The following is a 23,186-nucleotide window of genomic DNA, read 5'->3' on the forward strand; positions in this document are numbered from 1 at the left end:
ACAGCCGGGCGGCTCTGCTTTCTGAAAGTTGGCGCGAGCACCTCCGAACCACGTTTCTGGCACCCGCCAAGGCCAACTGGTTTGAGACTACTTACTCTAGGAGGGAAAAAAGCACGTAAAGCAAGTGACTTACCCGTGCCTTCTGGGTGTGCAGCTCGAAACCTGGGGCGCTCTCGGAATTCAGTCCTGCATCCTGGACACCAGCTCGGAGACCTCAGGCTGTCTCCAGAGGGGCGCGAGGAGCGCCCCGCCGCCCCTCCATCCAACAAACCTTTGGCCACCCGGGCGCCCGCCAGCGCCCTGGGGGAGATTCGCGGAGCTCTTCCCAGCTCGCCCTGCGCCCCCGCCTCCAGGGCTAGCTAGCTGAGCCCGCTCTCTTCCCGCCTTCCTTCTAACCTGCCTTTGCTTCTCCCTCCCTTCCTCCCGCCGCTCCTGCACCGACCCCAGACTCCCCAGCTTAGCGGTAGGCCACCAACCTGGGTCAAAGAAAACAAGGAGAATCTGGGGCGCGTCCTCCATTAGTGACGCCGGATGGGGATGGGTCCCCTTTTGGAAGGAGACTCCGGAGATGGGTCGCGGCGGGTGGGCTTCTTCGGCTTGCAGCGGCGCCGCCGCTGCTTCTCCTCCTCCTCTGGCTGCTCGGACTCCTCGGGGTCCCTCGGATCCTTGTCCTCGGGCTCGGGCTCCTCCCCTTGTCTGGGGCTCTCAGACTCCCGAGTGCTGGGCTGCGCGCGACTCGGGGAGGCGTCGGGGCTCTGCAACCTCAGGGCGTTGAGACGCTCAGTGAGAGACTGGTCGAAGGTGCGTCGCTTGGGCACCACGGGGCCGCGCTCGTCCTCGGGCTCGGTCTCAGGCTCAGTGGCGGGGGCGGTCTCAGGCTCGGTCTCGAGGTCGGTCTCCGACTCGATTTCAGACTCGGTCTCGGTCTCGGATTCGTAGTCGAACTCTTCCTCGTACTCCAGGCACTCGGGGAGGGAGAGCTCGCGGTTTGCCTCCTCGTGCTCGTGGTCGGATTCGGGGGGCTCGGGGAATACCTGGGCGGCGGAGCGGTGGTGGGCGTTAAGGAAGCTCCGGCGCTGGGCAGCCGCGCGCTGCTGGGCGCGGGCGCTGGAGGTGGCAAGGGCGCGAAGGAGCGCGATGGAGCAGGAGAGCCAGAGGAGTGCGGTGGCTGCCCGGCGGCCTAGGGGTGGGCACAGATCGTTGTAACTGTGGCGAGCTCGGCGCCCTTGCTGAGCTCGGGACCTGCGATCCATCCTCACGCACACTCGGCGAATCCGACCCACCCTCTGGCTCTGCAGAGAGCAGCTCCTAAGAGCATCGGCTGCTAGAGCCGAAAAAGGTGCTCCTCGCGAGGTTAAGAAGTTGGGTGCGGAGGTCCCAGCCCCACCTCGGCGCGAGGAGAAAAAGGGAAGCACCTACCTTCTTGACCACTCAACTTTCTAAAGCTCCGCGCCTCTATTTGCCTCTCTGGGCAAAAAGAAGGGATGGGAAAAGGGGAGGAAAAGTCTGTCTCCTCCCAGGCTCCTCTCTTTAAGTCTTAGACTCTGCAGCCTAAGACTCGGGAGAGGTGCCTCCGCTGGTCCTCTCGCCTGGGAGAGGAAAGAGGAGACTGAGGCGAAGACAAACGGGGCGGAGAGGTTCTGCAAAGTTGCGCGCCCGGACTTCTGCCGGGCATGTGCAGTAGGGAGGCGGGGGCGGCTCCGCGCGAGTTGCGCAGTGGCGCCGAGCCCGAGGCGTAGACCCTAATGGGCCGGCAGGTGGCAGGAGGGAACCTTGTTTGAAAGGATTTGGGCGATGGGAGCGGCTGGGGGCCTGGCGGGTGCCAAGGAGCGAGGGAGCAAGCTAGCTACAGGTTAGAGTGCTTGCGCAGCTGGGCATGGGTTCTCCACGGGGTCCGTACCGCTCCCCAGCTTCTCCAGGGTTATCGATAAGTTGAACAAAGCCCGAAGCAGCTAAAAACCAGACCGCAAAATTGCGGATATTCCGGAGGAATGAGCATCTGTACGTCAGTATTAACGGTGCGGTTCCGGGCATTTTCCAGGGGCTCAATAGTCTGAGCATGGTAACCTCAGGCAATCATTAATCATGAGATCACCTTTGGCAGACCTGGTACAGTGACCGTAATCTGAGCAGTTTCCAATCCCCCCAACCACCAATGCGGTCTCAAGAGACTAATTAGTTACCTGATGGATAGATGAGCATCTTCCCTAAGAAGGACCCCCACAGACAGTCGGAGTGATGGTTTACACGTCCCCAAGCCTGTTGGTGGGCCACCCTGAGCTCTAGCTGAGAACATGTGCCGAAAGTCTAATAAGCTGGAACCACTACTTAATATCTGTGCTGATATTCAGTAGATGCAGCCAATTCTCTGCCCCTGGGGGGCGCTGCAGGGCGATCAGCTATCAAGGAGACCGCTGGGTACCACTCAAAGCTCTTTTCATAAATAGGTTTTCAACCAAGTGAGTTCATTCAACAAGTGAGTTCATTCAACAAGTATTGAGTGCCTAGCACATGCCAAGCTCTGTTCTAGGTGCTGAAGATAGAGTAAGAAGAAAAGGAAAGAGAAGAAAATCTTACATTACGGAAAGGATACTTAGGATTAATCTGCTGTTACTAAGAGCATTAAATCACTCAGGACTCCCTCCTTACCCACCAACATTGTTTAACCCGGCGTGCATTCTAGTGAGAAAATTATTGGATCAACCAGAGCATTAGGGCTAAGGGACAGCTAGACACCCTAGGTCATGTCGTTGAACCCCAAAGGAAATGAGTCCATCTCTTGCTCAGCCCTGGAAAATCAAACGAGCTCCGTGTCTCCCTGGAGCGGTCGTTGCCCAGGCGGGATGGAACTTCGGAAGCTCTGGGGCTCCAGCTGTAACCTGACCGCTGCTTCTCGGTTGTGCGTGCCCTCCCCGTTAGAGTACGGAGCATCGCTTTTGCCCTTGTGCCAGGCCCACCGGTGGTACAACTCAGAGCAAAACCATCTTCCTAGAATCTGTGGAGGCAACAACAAGGCTTTACAGGTGGGACAGGTGGTTTTTCTTGTCTTTGAATCAACATGGGGGAAACTTGAAGAGTCCATGAGGTAATTCTGCCTTCCCTTCTGAGGTGGTCCGCCAGGTGTCCCCTCCGGGCACTGCTTGCTGGTGCCCGAAGTGTCCTGCACCCACAGCTGTTCCTCGATGTGGCGTGACTCCCCCTTGTCCCTCACGCACCATGCCTGCCTTAGAGCTGTTGAGCCCAGAGTGAAGACCTTAGTGAGATCCTAGCGACCGTTCTGACATGTGGAGGTTTTGTTTCTGCATCTTCGCTGGGGATGGTCTTGAATGCTCCTGCCCTGTCTTCTTGGCTGTGTCTATCTTGCATCTTGTTTTCTTCGAGTTAGTTTGTAGCATTAAAATACTGATTGGTCTAATAAAGTGGGATTGATTGCAAACCTCGTCAAAGGACAGATGTCTGCGTTCTCGTTGTGCTCTCCTCCTTACCGCTTTGCAGAGCGACTGAAAGGGTTTTATCATCACAGGTCTCTGCATGGCTCCAGTCATCATGTGGATGGTATTAGGGGACACGGGACAGGGCCCTTTGGAGCTGCAGATCTCAAATCCTGGTCTCTCAGCCCCAACCTGAGACATTTCCAAAGGCTCTGCTCACACTGACCCACCCACTTTCTTTCTTCAATCAGCGCGGCCCCCCTGACAGTGAGTGGAACATAAAGACATCATTCAAGTGGTTCTCAGGGCACATTGGGAAAAAATCAGGAATATGTGGGTGCTGCTGAATGCCCTTTCAATGGAGACAAATGCCAGCTGTCAGCAACGAGGTGGATTATGATTCTTTAGTGTACATAAGAAAGTACTTCGTTTTGCAAAAGGAGTGCTTTCTGCCTATAATGGAGCTGGCAGCCCGGAGCCGATCCACTAATATAGATACACCGAGATTGCCTGCATTATTAAAAAATGTGCAGTACATAATACGTATTTTTGGACTAGATTCTGCATTACTAATGCACTTTCTTCGCAAGATGCATTTTAATCAGCAAATGAACATTTAACAAAGCACTGCATTTAGAGCCCCAGTCATGTATAGTTACAGATACATTTCTGGCGTACATTCGACTCGGGCTCTGGGAGCAGGAGGGCCTCGCTGAAATACTCTTCCATCTCGCGCTTAGTGCCGAGGCTGAGCAAACGGCTCTGTGCAGAGAGCGCTCTTTAAAACGCATTACGTGCATGACTTTAAAAGTGCTTGCTGCAGAGTGAATTTCTAAAAGGAGCAAGTGGGTGATGAACGGCCTCGGGTTGTTACCAGGCGAAGGAACGAGGGGCTCTGTCTGTCTGCGGTGAATAAAATGTGGACGTATATCACCGGCGGGGCTCTGCCAGAGGGAGGCTCCTGAACCCATTGGACGGGAAAGCGCAGCTCCCAGTTCATTACGATCAGGTTCTTATTTGGATGAATCGTGAAGAATATTGTCTTCAGCCCCTTAAAGGATTATCCTGTGGAAAAGGCATTAAGATGTATTTTATGTGGCTCGGGAGGGCAAAATTAGAACCTATGGGAGGCAGTTTCAACAGGCAGATTTCAGCTCAGCCCAAGGAAGGATATTCCAACAATTAGGGCTCTGAAATGGAACGGCTGTCAGGAGATGGTTGGCTCTTTGTCAGAAGCGGCGTTAAATCAAAGGACAGATGACCACATATTAGAGATGTTTTCCCTGGGACTCCTGAGCCAGGTGGAATTAGAACTCCACGCTCACCGAGTTCTTTTCAAGTCAGATTCTGGTTCCATGAAAGGGATCTGGAGGCCCTGGGAGAGGGGCTCGGGGGCTCTATTGATGGACATGCTCTTCCGACTCGGCTTCTATTTTAGAAGCATTTGAAAGTGCAAGTGGCTCAGCAGCAGGAAGGAATGTCTGGGTGGCAGTTTCAGGACACGAGCAAACAGGTGTCAGAGATGGAGCCTCGGCCAGTGGTGGACCTTTTGTGACCAGGGTAGGGCTCTGTGACTCTCCTCTCCGCAGCTCATTTGCTGAAGCAAAGAAATCCGTCTCTGTCTATTAATTGTATCGGGCCTCTTTGCCTCCCCTCCCTGAGCTGTCTCGGAAATTAAAAGTGAAATTGGCTATTTAGCAATCACACGTGGAGTCACTTCTGTGACCAAGACACTCTTCCAGGCATCGTGGGGAGACGGAGGTGATTGAGAAGTGACCAACCCCTGTCATCTGACAACATGCATATCAATGTGAAATGCCCCCAACTATTAAAGAGTGGATTGCCAACAGGTGCCACATTCTAAATCCTCGCCAGATAGATACACCAGGGAGGGAAGCTGCCTGCCCGTGGTTACAATCAGGGAGAGTTCATCTGGTGGTTTTCTGAAAGAGGTGGGCTTTTACCTCGTCTGACTGTGAGGTTTTCTTTTCTTTTTTTCCGAAGCCCGTTAGAGGAGTGCTTTCAAGCCACCTGTTCCCGCACGCCTACTGTGTGCGAAGCCCTGTTCTGGTCACTCTAGGGGAGACAGATGACTCACGTGAATTCTCCAAAGGCTCGCCAGGCCATTGTCATGGGTCCCCTCGGCACCAACACGTTTTCCAAGATGAGACACGAAAGTTTGGTTCTGCTTCGCCAGGCGAGTGGGTACAATCACTCTTGAACACATTTTTTTGGACAATCATTGATAAGGACTATTTTTAGAGATGGCGAGCTTTTCAAACTTTCCTCTGGGTAGAAATGAACTCAGGGAGTATGACGTGCTCCCCACCACTGACTGTGGCAATCAGCCAGAAAGGCTCGAGCCCACTGGGAATTTGGCATTGCCTTGCTGCGCGCCCCCCCCAAAGAGGTCTGGGTACAGTACAAGAGCATTTGGCTCGCTTTTCTGGGGCACCACGTCGCTGTCACTCAGACGGCGCTGGTATCTGTCGGCTCTCACCAGTAGAAAGGGCGACAAGCCCGGGCTCCTGATTTTGTGATTTTGGGGGTGTGCCATCTAGAGCCAGAAGCAAACAATAGGGGGAAATCATCATCTATTTGACATGGCTGGCTTCTGTCCAGGCTTTTGTTGGGATTACAATGTTCTGTTTGTGCCCTTCGTTTTTAAAGGGAGATAGGATCAGAAGTGAGCTGTGTCCCTGTGCAGAGCTGCTGGGTCGTCCTCTCAGGAATGGCCCTTCTTTTCTCTTGGCTTTGTGTGCTGTCGAGGTAATCCTACCAACGCTACATCCACCTGCCTGCCTACCTACCTACTCCTGTCATGGGAGGAGCAATTTCTAGGCTCCTAATCCAACAGGAAGTGTCTGGAAGGCCCCTCCCCCAGGCAGAATGTAAGCTTGGGTGGGCAGGTCCTCCTGGGGCGTGGTGCCTCCCTTCCTCTGCTTTGGCTCTGGCTCTCAGCTTTCATGTGATGTGGTCCCTGCTTCACACTGGACTCTGGCCCTCTGCCTGGCTCTGTCCTGGAGAAATGGCGACTGGATTCTGTCACCTGCCCTGCCCCAGCCTGCCTGGTGCTCTCCTGTGGCCAGCGCTGCCCGTGGCCCAGGTGGCGCTGGTGTCCGCTGTGTCCTCTGCCCTGCCCAGCTGCCCCTCCTGAGGCTAGTGGGCGGTGGCTGAAAACACTGCTGATCGCAGAGGACCACTCACTCAGCTGTCAGGACCGTCCTGCGGCGCGTGGTTTAGCTTTCGTCCAGTCTCCCACCTGGTCCCCCGGCCACTGGCACTGACAGAGAGCCTCAAGGTTGTTTTTCTGTCCTCTGCTGAGGGTCTGACTCACCCCTTCAGGCTTGGTGGGGGAGCGAGGCAGCAGCGGGGCCGAGGGAGAGAGTCTCGCTGGTGTCCTGGTTCAGGATGGCACTCAGAGCTGTCCTTTCAGCCCAAGCTCTTCAAGACATGATTAGACCAATTTTACATATCTAGTCATTGAGGCCTCGGTAGATTGGGACTATTTCTATATGTGCAAAGTGAAGTGGAGAATTGAGGCAATTATCTTCAGGCAAATGATGCTGGGCTCTGTAATCAGCCCGTCCTCATAACTGGGGGAATCAGCCTCGTTCACCGTGGCGGTGCTCTGAGTTGAAGAGGATTCTAAGGTATTTGTTACTTGCTCTCGGCTTTGTTTTTCCCCGTGGCAGTCGGGGAAGGGCCGTCCTGCCCGCACAGGTGTGAGGGTCTGTGGCACCCCGAGGCTGTGGGACCTGTCAGCCAGGCAGGGGCCAGGGAATGCTCTGGATCAGCTCCCTGTCGGCAGGTCCATGGCCAGGTGTGGTCCAGGTGACCGACCTCTGCTTCCTGCTTCTGGTGGAGGCCTACCCCCCGCTTCTTCCCTTGTGCATGAGGGTCCTGAGATGTTGGGGCAGATGATGGACAAGGTCACCTCCAGTGCCAGGATAATACAGGTCCCAGCAGGGCCCACAGTTAGACGTGAACCACCCAAGGTAAAGAAGATGTCACAAAACTAGAAGAAAAAAAGAACAGGTCTTCTCAGATCAGAAATGAAAACTCATTATTGTCTGGTGATGATGACTTCTGGACCCTCCCACCTTCATCCTTTTTTTTTGGCTAAAAATCATTGTAAATTGGGAGTTTTCCCCTTTGCTGGTCTAGAAATTCCTTCCTAAAAGAGCCGTTACTTCCCTCCCACCTCTTCACTCCTGAGGGAAGAAGGAAGAGCAAGACTTTTGTTTTTCCAGATCGCTGAGGTCTGATTGATTTGCGGCAAGTGAGGACTTCAGGTCTAATTGCCCTTGAGAACCATCCGTGTAGTTAGGAAGCCGAGAACAGCAAGAGGGCCCTGTGGGGCCTGCTGGGTGCTGGGCCGGTGGGCCGCGGCCCCTGACTAAGGAGCCCAGAAGGTTCCCTGGCACCTCCGCCACCCCACCCTCACACTCATAACTAAAGAACAAGATGAGTCTAAGGAATTTCAAATCGTGTTTTGGACAGCCTCGGAGGTGGGAGCTTGAGATGGCCCTAAGAATTCAAAACACAGGAATTCAAAACACACAGGAATACGAAACACACAGGAATACGAAAGGTTTTTCTAGATTGTCAGGAAATCTTCATCTTTGTCACTTTGAAGTTTTCTGATGTTGCTTAATTAGTTTAAAAAAAAAAAAAAAACTCTGAAACTTCCTATTCCAAATTGAGATGGGAAGGTTTTGAAAAACATCAGTCTGTCCTCAAGACTACGGTGGCATAGTGCAGCTTGTGTATCTTTTATTGGTAGCGAGTTTACTTCTGCCCTGTTTGTTAACCTGTGGCATCATTCCCCAATGGTTTAGTTGGTTTACAGCCTTAATGATCATCGTTTCATGCTATATTTTAAGATCTGCTGGGGCAAGAATCTTCTTACTGCGTATTATCTCAGACTCCTCTGATGGTTTTGTCCATTTATTTTTCTATAGAATTTAAGGTTCGGGACTTCCCTTGTGGTCCAGTGGTTAAGAATCCGCCTTCCAATGCAGGGGACGCAGGTTCCATCCTCACGTCCATGTGGGAACTAAGATCCCACACGCCGCGGGGGAACTAAGCCCGCGCGCCACAACTGGAGAGGAGCCCTCACGCCACAACGAAAACCCAGCACAGCCAAAAAAAAAAGGAAAAAAGAATTTAAGAATCATTCTTGTCAAGTTCCGTAATGACCCTGGTGATGCCTTGACTGGAATTTCATTTAATCTATAAGTTAGGAAATAGCGTCATTTTTTTCTGTGTTTAGCCTTCAGCCGGAAGTATGGTCTCTCTCTTCGTTTGAGTTTCTATTTCTCCCATTAAGGATTTGTGTTTTCTTTATATAATTCTGATGTATATATGTGGAGTTTGATATGTGAATATATATCATATATTTCCCAAGTATTTGATATGTTTATTGCTACTGTGAACGGACTCTCTTTTATCATTATATTCAGGTTGTTTATTTTGTGTTTATAGGAATGGTGTTGATTTTTGTGCGTTTTTCTCCTATTCTGCTACCTTTAGAATTGATTGGCTTATGAGGCAACCAGGAGCCTGCTCGAGCAAAGGCTCAGAGGAGGTTGCTGCAGGAGGATATTGTAGAAGGCAATCCCGCACAAGGGAGAGAGTTGAGCTAAGTCGGTGGTTGCCAAATGCCAATGCGCAGTGAAGTGAGAAAAATAAAGATGATGTAGTGGGGGTTTCATCAGGTTAAATTTATTCAGGGAAGGGACTGTCCTTGAGATGGAGGCTGCATAAGCATCCTACCTTTTGGTATTTCAGTGTCATTTCTTTTTGAATGACAATGGATAGTAATATGGGATTTTTTGTTTTAAGATTTTGTTTTTAAATTTGGTATTTATTTAGTTTTTTACATGACTTTACTTAGCATATTGAAAAAAAAGAAAAACTGGGTGGCAACTCAGGTTGGCATTCCATATTTATTTGGAAATTTTAGCATCATCTGAAATCTCAAAATCAGGAACTTCCAACTCATGTCCTTTCCGACTCCACAGTTTTGTGATATTTGGTAATTCTGGGCTTTTTTAAAATTTAAAATAATTTTTTGTTTATTCTTTTGTCTTCTAGTTAGCCATATCATTTAGTTAAATTGGTGTTTTTATTTCTTCTTTCATCTTTTTCTGGTTTCTTCACCCTTCCTTTGTGTGTCGCCATGTTCTCTGAAAGTATGTGAGAGACAAGAATCTTTGCTCCTTTTCTAAATGAGATGGGTGCAATGGGGCATCTCCTTGTGTTTCTTTCTTTAAAGGGATTTTGTCTTAATGTCTTTTCTCTGATAGTATTTAGGTGGGTTTTAAAAGGGAACAAGATGGTATCCAATGAGAGGAACTCAACAGAGGGAGTTGGGATGAGAAGCAAGAAGCCAGATTTGGGACCAGCTGGGCTGAATATACACCTTGCCTCCTTCTGCTTCATAGATAACCAGTGGCATTACCTGTCTGGTCTTCTGCCTCCACAGTTGCAAAATAAGATCCTTCTAGGGTCCAAAGAAACCTGCCTTCCAGGGTTGTGGAGGTGAACAAATGAGGAAAGAAATAGGAAGTGCTTAGTAGTGGTTGATAGCAAGCAAACTGGTACTGAGCTGCTGAAATGAGAGTTCAGTCAGTGGTAGGGTAGCTGTCACTGACGGTGGTGGTAAAGGTCAAGAAGCAGGAAAGTGATGGTAAGGATTGGGAGGAGCCCAGCGAGGCAGAAAGGACCTAATGGAAAGTGGGAGAGACCAGTCATGTTGGGTCTTGTCTCTTAGTGCCCTCTTATATATCACATCTTCTTTATCCATTCATCTGTCATTGGACACTTAGGTTGCTTCCATGACCTGACTATTGTAAATAGCACTGCAGTGAACATAGGGGTGCAGGTATCTTTTCAAATTATAGTTTTGTCTGGATGTATGCCCAGGAGAGGGATGGCTGGGTCATATGGTAGCTCTATTTTTAGTTTTTTAAGGACCCTCCATACTGTTCTCCATAGTGGCTGCACCAACTTACATTCCCACCAACAGTGTAGGAGGGTTCCCTTTTCTCCACACCCTCTCCAGCATTTGTTATTTGTAGACTTTTTAATGATGGCCATTCTGACTGATGTGAGGTGATACCTCATTGTAGTTTTGATTTGCGTTTCTCTAATAATTAGTGATACTCGGTATCTTTTCGTGTGCCTGTTGGCCATCTGTATGTCTTCTTTGGAGAAATGTCTATTTAGGTCTTCTGCCCATTTTTTGATTGGGTTGTTTGTTTTTTTGATAGTAAGCTGTATGAGCTCTTTGTGGCCTCTCGATGGAAGGTCTTAGAAGCCATAGTTTGATCTACAGAAATGCACTGAGTACCCACTATGGGCCATACTCTGTATTAGGCACCAGGATATGAAGGTGAGCTCTCTCCGACCCTGTCTCTCCACCCAGAGCTGGGGATCTGGAAACAATGAATCACCACGTGAAGGAGGTTCTCATTACAACCCGACTCGAGCTAAGGGCACTGGAAAAGAAACGTGCTTTTTTTATTTTCAGAGTATACGGCGGAGGAAGCTGCCCTCGATCTGGGCACGTCAGGGAATACTTTCCTGAGAAAATGATGTGTGCACACTTGAGCTGTGAACTGAAGGATGAACGTGGGGTGGGGGTCGGGCGTACGGTTCCAAGGTCAGGAATAGCGTGTTCACGAGCCCTCTAGTGGAAAGGATGGCGTGTTAGGGGAACCAGCCGAAGGTCAGCAGAACTGGGGCACAGAGTGAGCTGGGTCTGGAGGGTGGGCAGGGGCTGCCACGCAGGGCCTCGTTGGCCTGGCAGGACGATATGCGGTCTTTATTGTGTCTTGAACAGGGAAGCCTCTGTCCTGATGGGCAGGAGGTGCCGTCATCAAGTTGTCGGTTTCAAAAGTCTCTCTGGCCGCGGGGTAGGGGGATGGAATTTGAGGGGCAGAGAGATGGTGGCGGCTGGGAGCACGGCTTTGAGAGCTATTTAGGAGGTTGACCAACAAGGCCTGGCAGCAGCATGGATGTGGGGCATTGGCTGGGTGAAGGATGACACCTGGCGGAACTGGCCCAAGTCAGTGCCTTTCCCTGGGCTCGAGGGGACGGGGGACCTCGAGTTCTGATGGGGTGAGTGGGGTGAGAGGCGGCCATTCTAACTAACCTGTGGGGTTAGGGTCTTTTTTTTTTTTTTTTTTGGCCATGCCGCGAAGCACGCAGGCTCTTAGTCCCTGACCAGCGATCAGACCAGTGCCCCCCGCAGTGGAAGCGCTGAATCCTAACCACTGGACCGCCAGGGAAGTCCCTAACCTGTGGAGTTAGAAGTGCCTTTGGACCACGTGTGAGGAAGAGTCGACTAGGCAGAAAGAGGTCATGGGTCTGGAGCTCGACGGAAGGGCAGCCGTGGGAGCAGAAGGAATCTGGCGTTAAGGGGGGCACCAGGGAGGGGCACCCCCATGGAGGACAGAAGCTGTCCCCGAGCTGGAAGGGACCTGGGAGACCAAATCTTAGCTCCTTGGCTGTGCAGGTGAGGAAACAGGCTCAGAGGTGGGTGGGACCTGCCAGCTAGTGGCAAAGCCGTCTCTCAGACGGGATCTTTTGTGGTCCAGGTTCAGTGCCTGGTTCTCTGTGCCAACCGGGGGCCTTCACGGAGACACGGAACGCGAGCCAAGGGCTCGGATGTCAGCCCCCGATTCCAGATCTATCTTTCGTCAGCATCCAAATGGGCAGTTCACAGCTTCACATTCTTTTCTTGATCACTTTAGAACTGACATTCTGCCGGCTCCTTATTAAAGAAAGAGCAAAGCAAGAGTTGGCTACAAGTGTTTGGAAGCTAGAAATAGAACTATACCATGCCCTTAGTAATCAAGCCTGGCAAAGTCCACACGGCAGCCAGGAGAAGGACTTGGGCGCGGTTAAAGCGAAGATTGTTTGGCGACACTCTCTTTTTCTGCCGGTTATTCAAATATCCAGCCAACTCCATAAGTACCAGTTATTACCTAAAGCTCGTCCCTCAAATATGGGAATTAGGTACAAGAAAGGCAAGTTAATCTTCCTCAAGACCCTTTCTCAGGATGTCTGCTCCATGAAACCCGTGGTATATTAGCAGCTTCTCCCAGCCATTACTTTAAAAGATTTAATGTTTAATTACATGTGGAACATATGAATTAGATACATTACATAAGAAGTTAAAAATACTAACTAGAGCTAAGGCTAAAGGCTGCCTTAGTGACCCTCCACCATCCACGGGCTCCATAACCCACCTCTCGAATCCCCCTGAGGTTACCGGCCAGTTTCCACAGAAAAATGGCTTTTTTAAAAAAACACAAGCGGCGTCTATGCCACTTTGTGGCTTTTCACTTGGCCCCGTATCTTAGAGACCCTTCTGCACTGGTTTCCGAAAGCTGCCTGGATTGTCACCCGTTGTCTCTGGTCTGAATAGAAGATACTGACAGTCACCTCCCTGTTGACGTGCGCTTGGTCCCTGTTGGAAGAGCGTTGCCCCCGTCCCGGCACCTGCTCCGTGTGCGCGTTCACAGGGGTTTCTCTCGGGTCGAGCTCAAGCGGTGGGACTGCTGGGTCCCAGGTAGACACGGGGCTCTGGCTCAGCCGCCCTTCAGTACGAGGCCGCCAGTTTGTCCCCACCAGCGGTGCATGTGTCCCCACTCTCAACACCACCCCGTTCCTCTGACCCAGAGAACCCAGACCTCCCTGGGTTGGGAGTGAGGGCTCGGGGCTGGGCCTCTGGGGCTGTGACCTTGGCTTCATCATTCTTGTCTCGAACCAGTCAAGAAAAAACCTTGAACTTCAGTGAAGTTCGTTTCAGAGATCTGCCACGAAGACAAGGGGCGGGAAACCCCACTGAAAGATCTGAGAAGAGAGAGGCCGGGTGTGCTGGGGTCGGGGCCACTTTTAGTTCTTCCTGAAGGTAACTGAGCTCCTTTAGAAACAGCACCATTCACAGCACTACCTCGGGGTGGAGAGCTCCGCCGCGCTGGCTTGTTTTGAACCTGAGTGGGAGACCTCCTCTCCTAATCCCGGATCTAGACAGTTTAAGCTGGGAATGGCCATGATTTAAAGAATGCCCTCCAGCCTTTGAAATCCAGGTCTCTGTCCTTCCCCTGCTTCCCACCCTACTCACTGCAGACGTAGACATGTTACGTCTGGTGCGTGACTAGGGTGACCTAATCATTTGTCAGCCAACCGGGACATGTTTGAGTGTGCAAGGCAGTGCTAACTGCGGGGGGATACTGGGATGACAGGTAAGGCAGGACTTCCCTGGCAAACTGGGCTGTATGGGCACCTGGCTTTTCCTTAATAATAATAATACTGTTACTAATAATGTGACACTACAAATAAATAAATAAATGAGGTAATACAGTGAACAATAATATAATTATTTTTAACATGTTTAAAAGAGTCAGTTCCCATTTCAAGTATTTTTAAAATAGACTTGTGTGTGATGAGAGCAAGGTCTGCCGTTGAGAGCACCTGTTAAGTTGGGTGAACTGCCTACATGAAGAGTGACATTTGTTCATCTGTGTTTCTTTCTGAGGTCGTTGTGGAAACTTGGGGAAAAGAACAAAGTCAGGAGAGGAGAAACAGGAGCTTCTCCAGGGGTTCCTTGGGGTTCCTGACCGAGAGCTGAGCCCAGCGACCCCCCTTGTTGGGGCTTCCTTTGGCAGCAGCTGCAGTGGGTAGCGGGGTGGGCTCTGGGCCCGCAGAGCCGTGGAAACGCCCCGAAGCACAGGGCCTCGAGCAGAGAAGGCTCAGTCCAGGCTGGGGTGGCTGGCCTGCTCTGTGGAATGGCCATTTTTAGGCAGAGAACATAGTCAAAACTTTCTGAGCTCAACAGTACCTTAGAAGTTAGAAAAAATTTTACAACAGTCTCTTAGAAATATCGAGATCATCTGTGCTCAGACTTCACATATTTCTGTTCTGCCTTCGCGAGTTTTGCCGCATCCCCAGCCTCTAAGCACGTAATAGTTTTCTTTAAACCGACTTGCTTTCTTCACGTAAATGAGTTTGGTTTTAAAGGAAAATTATACCAGCGTCACTTAGCTTCTGGCTGAGTATTTTTTTTTTTTTTTTAATTTTTGGCTGTGTTGGGTCTGCGTTTCTGTGCGAGGGCTTTCTCCAGCTGTGGCGAGCGGGGGCCACTCTTCATCGCGGTGCGCGGGCCTCTCACTGTCGCGGCCTCTCCCGTTGTGGAGCACAGGCTCCAGACGTGCAGGCTCAGTAGTTGTGGCTCACGGGCTTAGTTGCTCCACAGCACGTGGGATCTTCCCGGACCAGGGCTCGAACCCATGTCCCCTGCATTGGCAGGCAGATTCTCAACCACTGCGCCACCAGGGAAGCCCCTGGCTGAGTATTTTTTAAATACACGCCGAGATCAGCGAGTAGCTCTTAAAACGGACCGCCCCTCTGTTGCCTCGTGCCCCTCACAATCGCCTCGGCCGCCGCCTGGATCTAGCCCAGTGCCCTCTTCTCCGAGACACATACTCACGTGGACCCCAGGGAGGCTGTGAAGACAGGTGGTCTTCCTGTCTCCCTCGCCAGTGACTTTTTGCCATCAAAGGGGACAAATTAGAGTTGACCCCAGGATGGAGCAAGGCCGCTCCTAGCGGAGGCGTGGTGGGAAGGATTCTGGTTCCAGCCAGCTGCACCCTGTGGAGTTTCAACAGGACCGAATGGCTCGGGGTGGATTTTCTTTCCATGACATTTGCCTTCTAATAATAAATCGACAGATGTAGTTGTCTTGCTCTGCCTTTACCGTGACATTTGCCGTCACTTCGCATGTTTTTGTTTGCAGACGCAGCCAAGAAACATGCTTCTCCGGGAGGGTTCACCCTGTGCCCTTGGCCTCGGCCGAGCCGCATCGCAAGCAGGGCCACTCAGGCTTGGGCCCCTCTTCCTTCCCGCCGGGCGTCTCGCAGGGCCGCCCTCTCCCCTCAGAGCCGCGGCCTCTCCTCTCCTTCGGGGCTTTTCTGGGAATTCCGTGGGGCAGTGGGGTCTTTCCTTCCATCGTGCTCTCTGTTCTTGACTGGCTGCCAGAAAATGCCAGAAAAGAGCCTGTGCCTCAAAGTCCATATTCAGACGTGGTAGGATCCGCGTTTCATAAAGTTCAAAAGCAATTAGTATATGCATGAGGAAGCCGAAATGATGTTCACGATAAGCACACGATAAACCCCAGCTGACATCTTTGTTGCCTCTGCGGAGAAGGTGGGCAGGGCAGGGGAGCAGGGGGTTCTAGTCGATAGGTGACTGACTGTGCTTCCTTGGGTCGGCTGGAGGGTTACAGGGCTCATTGTAGGATTTTTAAACACTAAATTTAAAAGGTCTGCATCAGTGGAAGGGACATCTGACACCAGTCCAGGGTGTGCGGGGAGTGGACCCGTCGTGCCGTGGACCGCCAGGGCCTGCTCGCTTCTCTGCTGTGTGTACAGGCTCACCGGCGCCCGGAGAGTTCCAGTGCACACTAGGCCCTCAGCAAACTTTTGCTGAATATTGTTTTCACGTGTATATTTATAAAGTTGCAATGGGAATTTCCAAGCGCCCCGAGGCAGCAATGAGGCAGGCGGAGCTGAGGCCCAGGGCCCCTGCACAGTTGCGTGGCCATAAGCCCCAGCGCCCTGCTTCCCTCGTCACCCCCAACCTTTTCTCCAGCGGCCTTTAAAGCATCTAAATCCCAGAAATCATCTCATTGCACCCACTCTTCCTGAGTTCTTTTGGGGTCTGTTGAAGCCGCCCTCCTCCTCCACCCCTAGGGAGTGCGTGTCAGGGTCACGGGCCCTGCTTTCCCTGCCTCTTCCCCACGAGGCGTTTAATCACCGCACAGACCGAGGGGACCCTTGCCAGGGGAGGGGACCCTTAACTCCTGTGAGCCCCAGGAGGCTCCTAAAGCCACCACCCATCGTTTGGGTTCCGGCCCCCCGATTGCTCAGTGGCGATGTCCCCAGTTCCCAAAGCAAAGTTGGACACATTTCCAGTGACCAGGCAGGTTGCAGCCACGGTCTTTCTAAAAGAATGCCCGTTTGGAACATACGGGCCCCAAATCAGTGTGATGTCAGTTATCACCGTCCGTGTGGAAAGATTTTGCCACGGCCAGCTGCTGGTCCCCTTTGTGCTATATTAATACCAGGGCCACGGGGCCCGTCGGGGTCGGAAGCCAGGGAGAGAGGGACAGCTGTGATAGACATCACACCACGCTCCCGGCATGTGCTCCGTGTCACGGGCACACAGATGGCTCAGAGGCCCCCCAGCCCGCGCCTGTCTTCTCCTTGTAGGGTCGGGAATGGGCTCGAGCTGGCAATACACTTGATGCAGGAGCCAAGCGAAGAGTGGCGGGATGGGGACGGAGGGCTCGGCCGACCCCGTGTTCCGGGTCAGCTGACGCGTTTACTGGAAGCGGAGGCATGTGCTGGCCGAGTGAGGCCCCGGTATTCAAACAGCTGGGGGTATTGGGTTCTATATGCCAAGGCTGGACAGATATTTTTAAATGTCCCAGGACAAATGGAAGCCCAGTCGGCAGCAGGGTAGAGGGGCAGGGGGATTTGGAGGACACCACTTCGCCATAGCTAGATTTGGTCGGCAGAGCTGGGCAGGATTAGCGTCTGGGAAGAAGCCCAGCATGTGAAGAGGGAGCAGGAGGGTCATGGAGTGAGTGGTAGGCCCTGGCGGGCGGAGGAGGGGCAGGTGAGGGCTCGGAGCAGGTGCCGGGGGCAGGGGACGTGCCCAGGACGGGTCTGGAGGTGGGAGGCTGGCAGGACTGAGCCCCCCGCTCAGAGGGACGGGGTGAGGATGGAGCCTGTGGTCCAGGCCCCTGGTTTTGGGTGTCAGACAGACCGGAGTGCCAGGCTCAGTGCCCTGCCCGTCCACCCCGCGCCCCTGGGCCACGGCTCATCTGCCCGGGCGCTTCCTCCCTCCCCCGGAAGGCCCGGGGCTCTGGGGGACCAAGCCGCCAAGCGTCGCTGCTGCTGTCAGCAGCAGAACCTCGTCGGTGCACAGCCGCGCCCCCCCCCACCCCGAGTGGAGGTGGAAGCCGCCCCCAGGCCTGAGCCCCCCCAGGGACGGCTTGTGTCTCCACCGCGCAGATGTGTTTAGGTCCGACTTCTGATAGCCGCCAGCGCTTTGATAGTAGGCGATCTGACCAAAAGCTTTGGAGATTGGACTTCTCTTGGCCTAAGGGAGCCTCTGGGTGTCTGGGGCCCGCCATCCACAGGCCCCCGAAGCTGAGGGCTGGGCGCCCCCTGTCGGCGAGCCGCACACGCGCCACCGCGCCGTCACCTGGCTCCGTCACTCAAGGCCGAGCAGGGCCTGGCCTCTGTAGGCATTTGCACTTGTCCTCCGGCAGTAAAGTGGAGCTATTATTATCTCAGAAGGAACGAGGGCCATCAGAATTAGCCTCTGAGCTGCTGGCCGGGGCCTCCTTGACTTTGCCGTGACATTGGGCTGGGAGACCTGGGCTCATGGATGAGCCCTGAGTGGCCCAGCCTGGGGAGGAGTGGGCGAAGGAAGGGGGCACGAGCCCCTCGCCAGGCCTCGGCCAGGCCCATGGGGCCAACGAGGCGGCCCAGTTTTCTCCCCATGGCCGCTTCGTAGCCTGAACAGACACTCAACAGGGTCAGGGCAGTTACCGCGGCTACACCGGCATTTGTGTGTCTCTGGGCCTCTCGGCTGTGGCCAGGCGGGGGCTCAGGAAGGTGTGAGGAGGCCAGGGCAGGGCCGAAACCTGGGTGTGGCTCCTGGACACAGGGGAAGGAGAAGCGGAGAGGGCTGGGCTGGGGGTGGGGTTCTCTTGGGGCCCCTGGGGCCCTTGGCTGGCGGCGGGCAGCCCTTGAGTTAATTCCTATTCCTATGCAGAGTTTCCTCCTTGTCCGCTGCACTTCAGACTTCTCTGTTGCTTGTCCAGGCCCCTGGGAAGGAGCCGTGGCAGCCATGACTGCGGCTGGGCCTTCAGGGCCACCTACGCGGAGGCTTAGTAGGAGGTCCTTCCTCTCTCGTTTCTCCTGCGGGAGAAGCGCTGGGTTGGCTGTCAGCACACGGCCTGCCCCACGCTCGGTCTTGGCGTGGAGAAGCCCTACTCCTGATTTGTTTGTTCCTCTTCGTTTGACGTGTCTCGTGGTGCCTGCCCTCTCCCAGACACGAGGAGTATACATTCATTCACTTAGTCTTTACAGTAACCTTACGGGGAAGCGGAGGCGCAGAGAGGTCAAGTAACTTGCCCGAGGCCGTACAGCTGGAAAATGGGGGAGCCTAGATTGGAAGTCAGGTGGGGGGTCGGGCTCCAGAGCTCATTCTCCAAACCGCTGCCTTCGAATGCTGCTCAGGGCATGAGGGCGCTCCAGGGAGGGGTCTGAGATGGAGCTTGGACTGAGTCAGGAGCCTGCTGGGTCGCAAGCTGGGGAGAGGCCCTGGCGTGGGCAGAGCTGGCCGTGGGCCGTAGGGACAGCAGAGTCCAGCTTGGCTGCAGGAAGTGGGGGGGGGGGGGTGGGCAGGGTGGGAGAGGAGGGCAGCGGGCTGAGGGGTCTAAGCCGTGGTCTGAACCCATGCCTCCTAAAGTCCCCCTGCTGTGACTTCCCTGGTGGCGCAGCGGTTAAGAATCCGCCTTCCAACGCAGGGGACGTGGGTTCGATCCCTGGTCCGGGAGGATCCCACATGCCGCAGGGCAACTAAGCCTGCGTGCCGCAACTGCTGAGCCCGCACGCCACAAATAGAGAAGCCTGCGCACTGCAACTAGAGAGCCCTGTGTGCCTCAATGAAGACCCAGGGCAGCCAAAAGGAAAAAACAAAGCCTCCGAAGCTGAGGGCTGGGCGCCCCCTGTCGGCGGAGATCGTCGGAGGCAGGAGGGAGCAGCGGGGGACCAGTCCGTCCAGATGAGGCCTGGCCGGAGCCACCAGTGGGTGGGGAGAGTGTCTGAGATGATCTGGGGGGCTCACAGCACGGCCGGTGGGCACGTGAGAGGGGTCAGAGGTGTCTTGGGGTGGCTGGGGTCTGCTTCCCAGTCTCAGGGAGGCTTTTCCTCTGAGTCCTTGTTATTGACAGTGTAGAAGAGGGTCCCCGGTACTTCTGGACCCTTCCTCAGCCCTTTGGGGCTCAGCCTGTCCTCGGAGCTGGTTCCTTCTGGCCTGGAGCCCACGTGGTGAGGAGGTTGTCCCCACTGGGGAGATGGCCGAGACTGGCGACACCAGCGTGCACGGTGACCCAGCCTCCGGCAACGCCTCCCTCCCACCGGCCCCCTTCTGAAGGGGCCACCCGTCTTCATCCTCTTGCCAGGGTGTTACAGGTTTTCCGGGGTTTTTTGGACCCGTGAGGAAAGTGATCCTGGCGAGAGGATCAGTGCTGGGGGCCGCTTCTCCAGCCCCATGACGGGAACAGCAGGCCGGGGGGGCTGGGCGGGTGCCTCGTGCTGTGGGTCCACTGTGAAGGGGTCTCTGGGACACCCCCAGGCTCCCACTGGAGTCCCACCCGGCGTCCTACTCTCTTTGGGTGATTGACCTTCCCGGGGGCCCGAGCCTTGGCACGAAGTGCCCCAGGCCCCCGCCACCAGGTGGCGCAGCTGCAGTAACCAAGCTGGCCGCGCCCCTTTCTCAGGAGACTCCGGGGGTAGGGGCTCCTGCGGCTCCCCGCACCCTGGACACCTCTTGGACCTGCTCTTGGACCTGGCTGTGTGCTCACAGGTAAGTGACACGACCCGTGTGCCTTTCCCCGTCCGTACCATGGCTGGGTGCAGGGCCCATGGGTTCCACCAGCTCTGTCATTCCATCCTGAGCGCCACACGGTAGGGCCCCCCACCCCCGTTCCTGCTCCACAGAAACAGCGGGAGCTCGCGGCTCCGACTCCTTCCTCCGGCCAACCGGACGGGCTTCAGAGAAGCTCCTCTAAGCCTGGCTAGGGCCCTGAAGGAGTCAACTCCAGGCAGGGGATTTGTCTAAGATCACAGAAAAGGCCTGGGGGATCTCGACTCAACCCATTTCATTAACAACCTGCTCCCCTTCATCTGAAAAGGGGCCCCATTTTCAAAACCATGACCGCTTCTCCCTAAATCAGTAGCAGACGACAGCCTAAAGATCGCCCGTAGATATACGTTGCCCTGAGGGCTGTTTGGGCCATTAGAAGAAGGACGCCAAGTCGAAGGTCCGTCCGAGTGTGTCCTTGGGGTGTTGTGGGGTGTGCGTGGGGGTTGCCTACATCCTGTTAACCCTCTGCCCCCTTCTCTCTCTACCCCAAGCCTTTCTGCTCTCGAGCGTCCTTGGAGCCGTCAGCAGCGGTGTCCCCCCCTCTGAAGCCCCAGCACTACTCTGTCGGTGCCACTGAACCTCCATGATGCCACCTTCTTGGTTTGAAACCTTCATGCTTCAGCCCCTCCTTGATGGGAGTCTAACCTCGCCCTCTGAAGGAAAGGTTTGCTAAGAAAACAGAATTTTATGCACAGTCTCGGGAGGTGAGGCGTGGTCTCCACCCTCCACCAGAACCTGCCTGTTCTTAAGGGTTTCCATGTTGCATGATCTGCAGATTAGAGTTGGGTCACGTCTAGCTTTGAATAAAGGCCCAGCAAGTTGCCTCTTAGAAATACCTCGTCGCAGCTGACCTTAGGTTCACCATGGGGCTTCTTTAAGATGCTCTGATTAATTCATGGTGGCCACCCCACGGCCCGTAGCCGCCTGAGACAAGAGGATTTACTGTACCAGTTTACTGCCAGGCCGTATCAGCTGATAAGCAGGAAACTCTAGACCATCTGTTTAAAAATAAAAATAAAATAAAAAACAGCAGCGCAGCCCTAGAGCAAACACTTTGTACTGCTGCATAGTAAACGAGCCTGTTGGATGTAGTGACCTTGGCTGAGGTAGCCACGGGCTCGTCCCCCAGTCCCTGCTCGTCCGGGGCGCCGGGCTACTCAGATCTGTGGCCGTCCGGCCCCCAAGCAGCACCCTGGAGGGCAGAGCTCCCTGCCCTACGGAGCCCCGGGCATCGCTCGCGTCCTGGGTGCGCCCAGGCTCACCCCCTCCAGCTCTGGCCACATTTGCGGGTCTCTAACTCTCTTTAGGCCACAGTGACTGACCCCAGGCAGGATGTCCAGCCCCATCAGCCGAGAGCCCCCACGGTCAGTCGCGTGGACCTGTCGTGGAGGCCGGCCTATGGGGCGGGACACAGGACCGGGGCCGAGGAGGGCTTCCTGGGGCCACGAAGGACGGGCCTTTTGCTTGGCTTCGCGGTGAGCTGCCAGCCCCGTTTTGATCTGTAGCTTTTGTTGGTACTGGGCGGGGTCTCCGTCGCCGTGGCGCTGGCTGGGCGGGGGAGGCGTCATCACGGCTCTCCCCGGGTCCCCACGCAGGACGACATCGTCGGCGCGGCCCGCCACTCAAATCAAGGCGGCGGCAGAGCCTCCCGAGAGAAGCCTTCAGAAGTGAAATGTCGAGGCTGCCGTCATGCGTGAGACGGTGGCAGAGCCGCGATCCACTTCTCTTCCTTTCCAGAGGGCCCTGAGCCTGCTGCCGAGCCCACGTTCAAAGGCTGTTTCTTCAAAGTAAACGGTGCTGCCTTCGAACTGGGAGGGGAAGCGGGCAGTTGGGAGGCAGCTTTCCACGTGCGTGTTTGAACGGGTGGGGCGTGGTCTTTGGTTCATGATCGTGTGAGGACTTGGGCTGCGGACAGGGAGGTCCAAGTCCGTCTGGGCCCCGCGTTGGCAGGGCTGGGAGGGGGCATCAGGCACAGCCCTGTGGGAAGTGACCGTGAAGGACCCTTCCGGAGGGCCCCCCCCAATCCTGTTGTGCTTGGTTCAGAGGGTTGGGCGGAGGCTTTCCTGAAGGCTCTGAGGAGTGCTGCACCCACAGGCTGTGTGCTCAGGCGGCAGGACGTGGGGAGTCAGACGAGGGAAAGGGCGGCCCGGCCACGTCGCCTGCCTGCTCCCCCATGGAGGCCCCAGCGCGGTCAGCCGCCCCGTGGTGGCCAGTGGGCATCGAGATGAGAGCCCGCCTGCTGTTCTGCTGCCCCGGGCCTCTGGTGTCTCCCCACCGCCTGGAATGCAAGCCGCGCCAACCTTGGCCTTGAGCACCTGCAGCTCCCCAGAGGCCCCCGACGCTCTTTAGCCCGCAGCTGCCTGCAGGCCTGCACCCGGCCTGTTCCTCCCCTCCTGGGGGTCTTGCTCACTCTCACCCTGGCTGCCCACCTGGCCTGGCCAGTCCTCCCCACCCTTGGGAACCCCCCCTGACCGTCCAGCCCTCACTGGGAGTCACAGCGCCTCTCGTCTCGGTCCCTTTGCTGGATACTTGTTTGCTGCCCATGCCTTCTACTTCTTCTAGACTGAACCCCAAGGTGATGGCCAGATCCGCCACGCGGACTGTCACGCTCTCCAGCTTCTGTCTCCACGCGTGGCACAAAGTAGGTGCCTAATAAATTTGTGTAGAACGAGTAGGTGGGTCTCTTTGTCTTTGTTCTTTCTCCACCGAGCTCAGCTCCGCACGGGTAGCCTGTGTACGTGCACTCGTCCCTATCGGCCCTTCCCAGTGTGCCCCTAACTCATGTTCGATGCTTTGGGGGTCCCGCAGGAAGCCTAAACCCCACCTATGCCACCCCAGACCACGTCGGGTCAGTTTCGCTGCCATTTTTCTTGGTACAGTTTGCTCCTTTCCTTCATGGCATTCAGTACAGCAGGGAATCGTATGCTTATCTCCTTAATGCCCATCTTGCCCACCACACTAAACCCCAGAGAGCACACGTAGAGCCAGATAGGCTTTCAGGTGATTGCTGGATGGGTG

The 23,186-nt window shown here is 54.7% G+C and overlaps 2 protein-coding genes and 1 long non-coding RNA gene across 5 annotated transcripts in view; 1 reads left to right on the plus strand and 2 right to left on the minus strand.

Moving 5' to 3' along the window:
* Window positions 1-534, minus strand: part of GNAS (GNAS complex locus) — a 67,287-nt gene extending 66,753 nt beyond the window's left edge. Inside the window, exon 1 of the mRNA XM_082428300.1 lies at window positions 477-534. Coding sequence (XP_082284426.1) covers window positions 477-519 — 43 coding nt within the window. The 5' untranslated portion in view covers window positions 520-534. The remainder of the gene's footprint in view (window positions 1-476) is intronic.
* The window catches only part of LOC309644559, a 32,510-nt gene extending 9,668 nt beyond the window's left edge, over window positions 1-22,842 (plus strand). For 2 of the 3 annotated variants that reach the window (XR_014254483.1, XR_014254485.1), the window contains exon 3: window positions 20,660-22,842. This is a non-coding gene — a long non-coding RNA (uncharacterized lncRNA). Of the gene's footprint in view, window positions 1-20,022; window positions 20,109-20,659 lie in introns of all 3 variants that reach the window. The other variant, XR_014254484.1, reaches the window with a different exon arrangement.
* Window positions 519-1,610, minus strand: LOC309644552 (neuroendocrine secretory protein 55-like; the record flags this gene model as incomplete). The annotated part of the gene is made up of 1 exon (XM_082428345.1): window positions 519-1,610. Exon 1 carries the CDS (start codon window positions 1,251-1,253, stop codon window positions 519-521), a length of 735 nt encoding a protein of 244 aa, XP_082284471.1. The 5' UTR covers window positions 1,254-1,610.
* Window positions 22,843-23,186: the final 344 nt, after the last annotated feature.

This window comes from Balaenoptera physalus, assembly GCF_965194825.1.
Source record: "Balaenoptera physalus genome assembly, chromosome: 16".
NCBI classification, from domain to species: domain Eukaryota; kingdom Metazoa; phylum Chordata; class Mammalia; order Artiodactyla; family Balaenopteridae; genus Balaenoptera; species Balaenoptera physalus.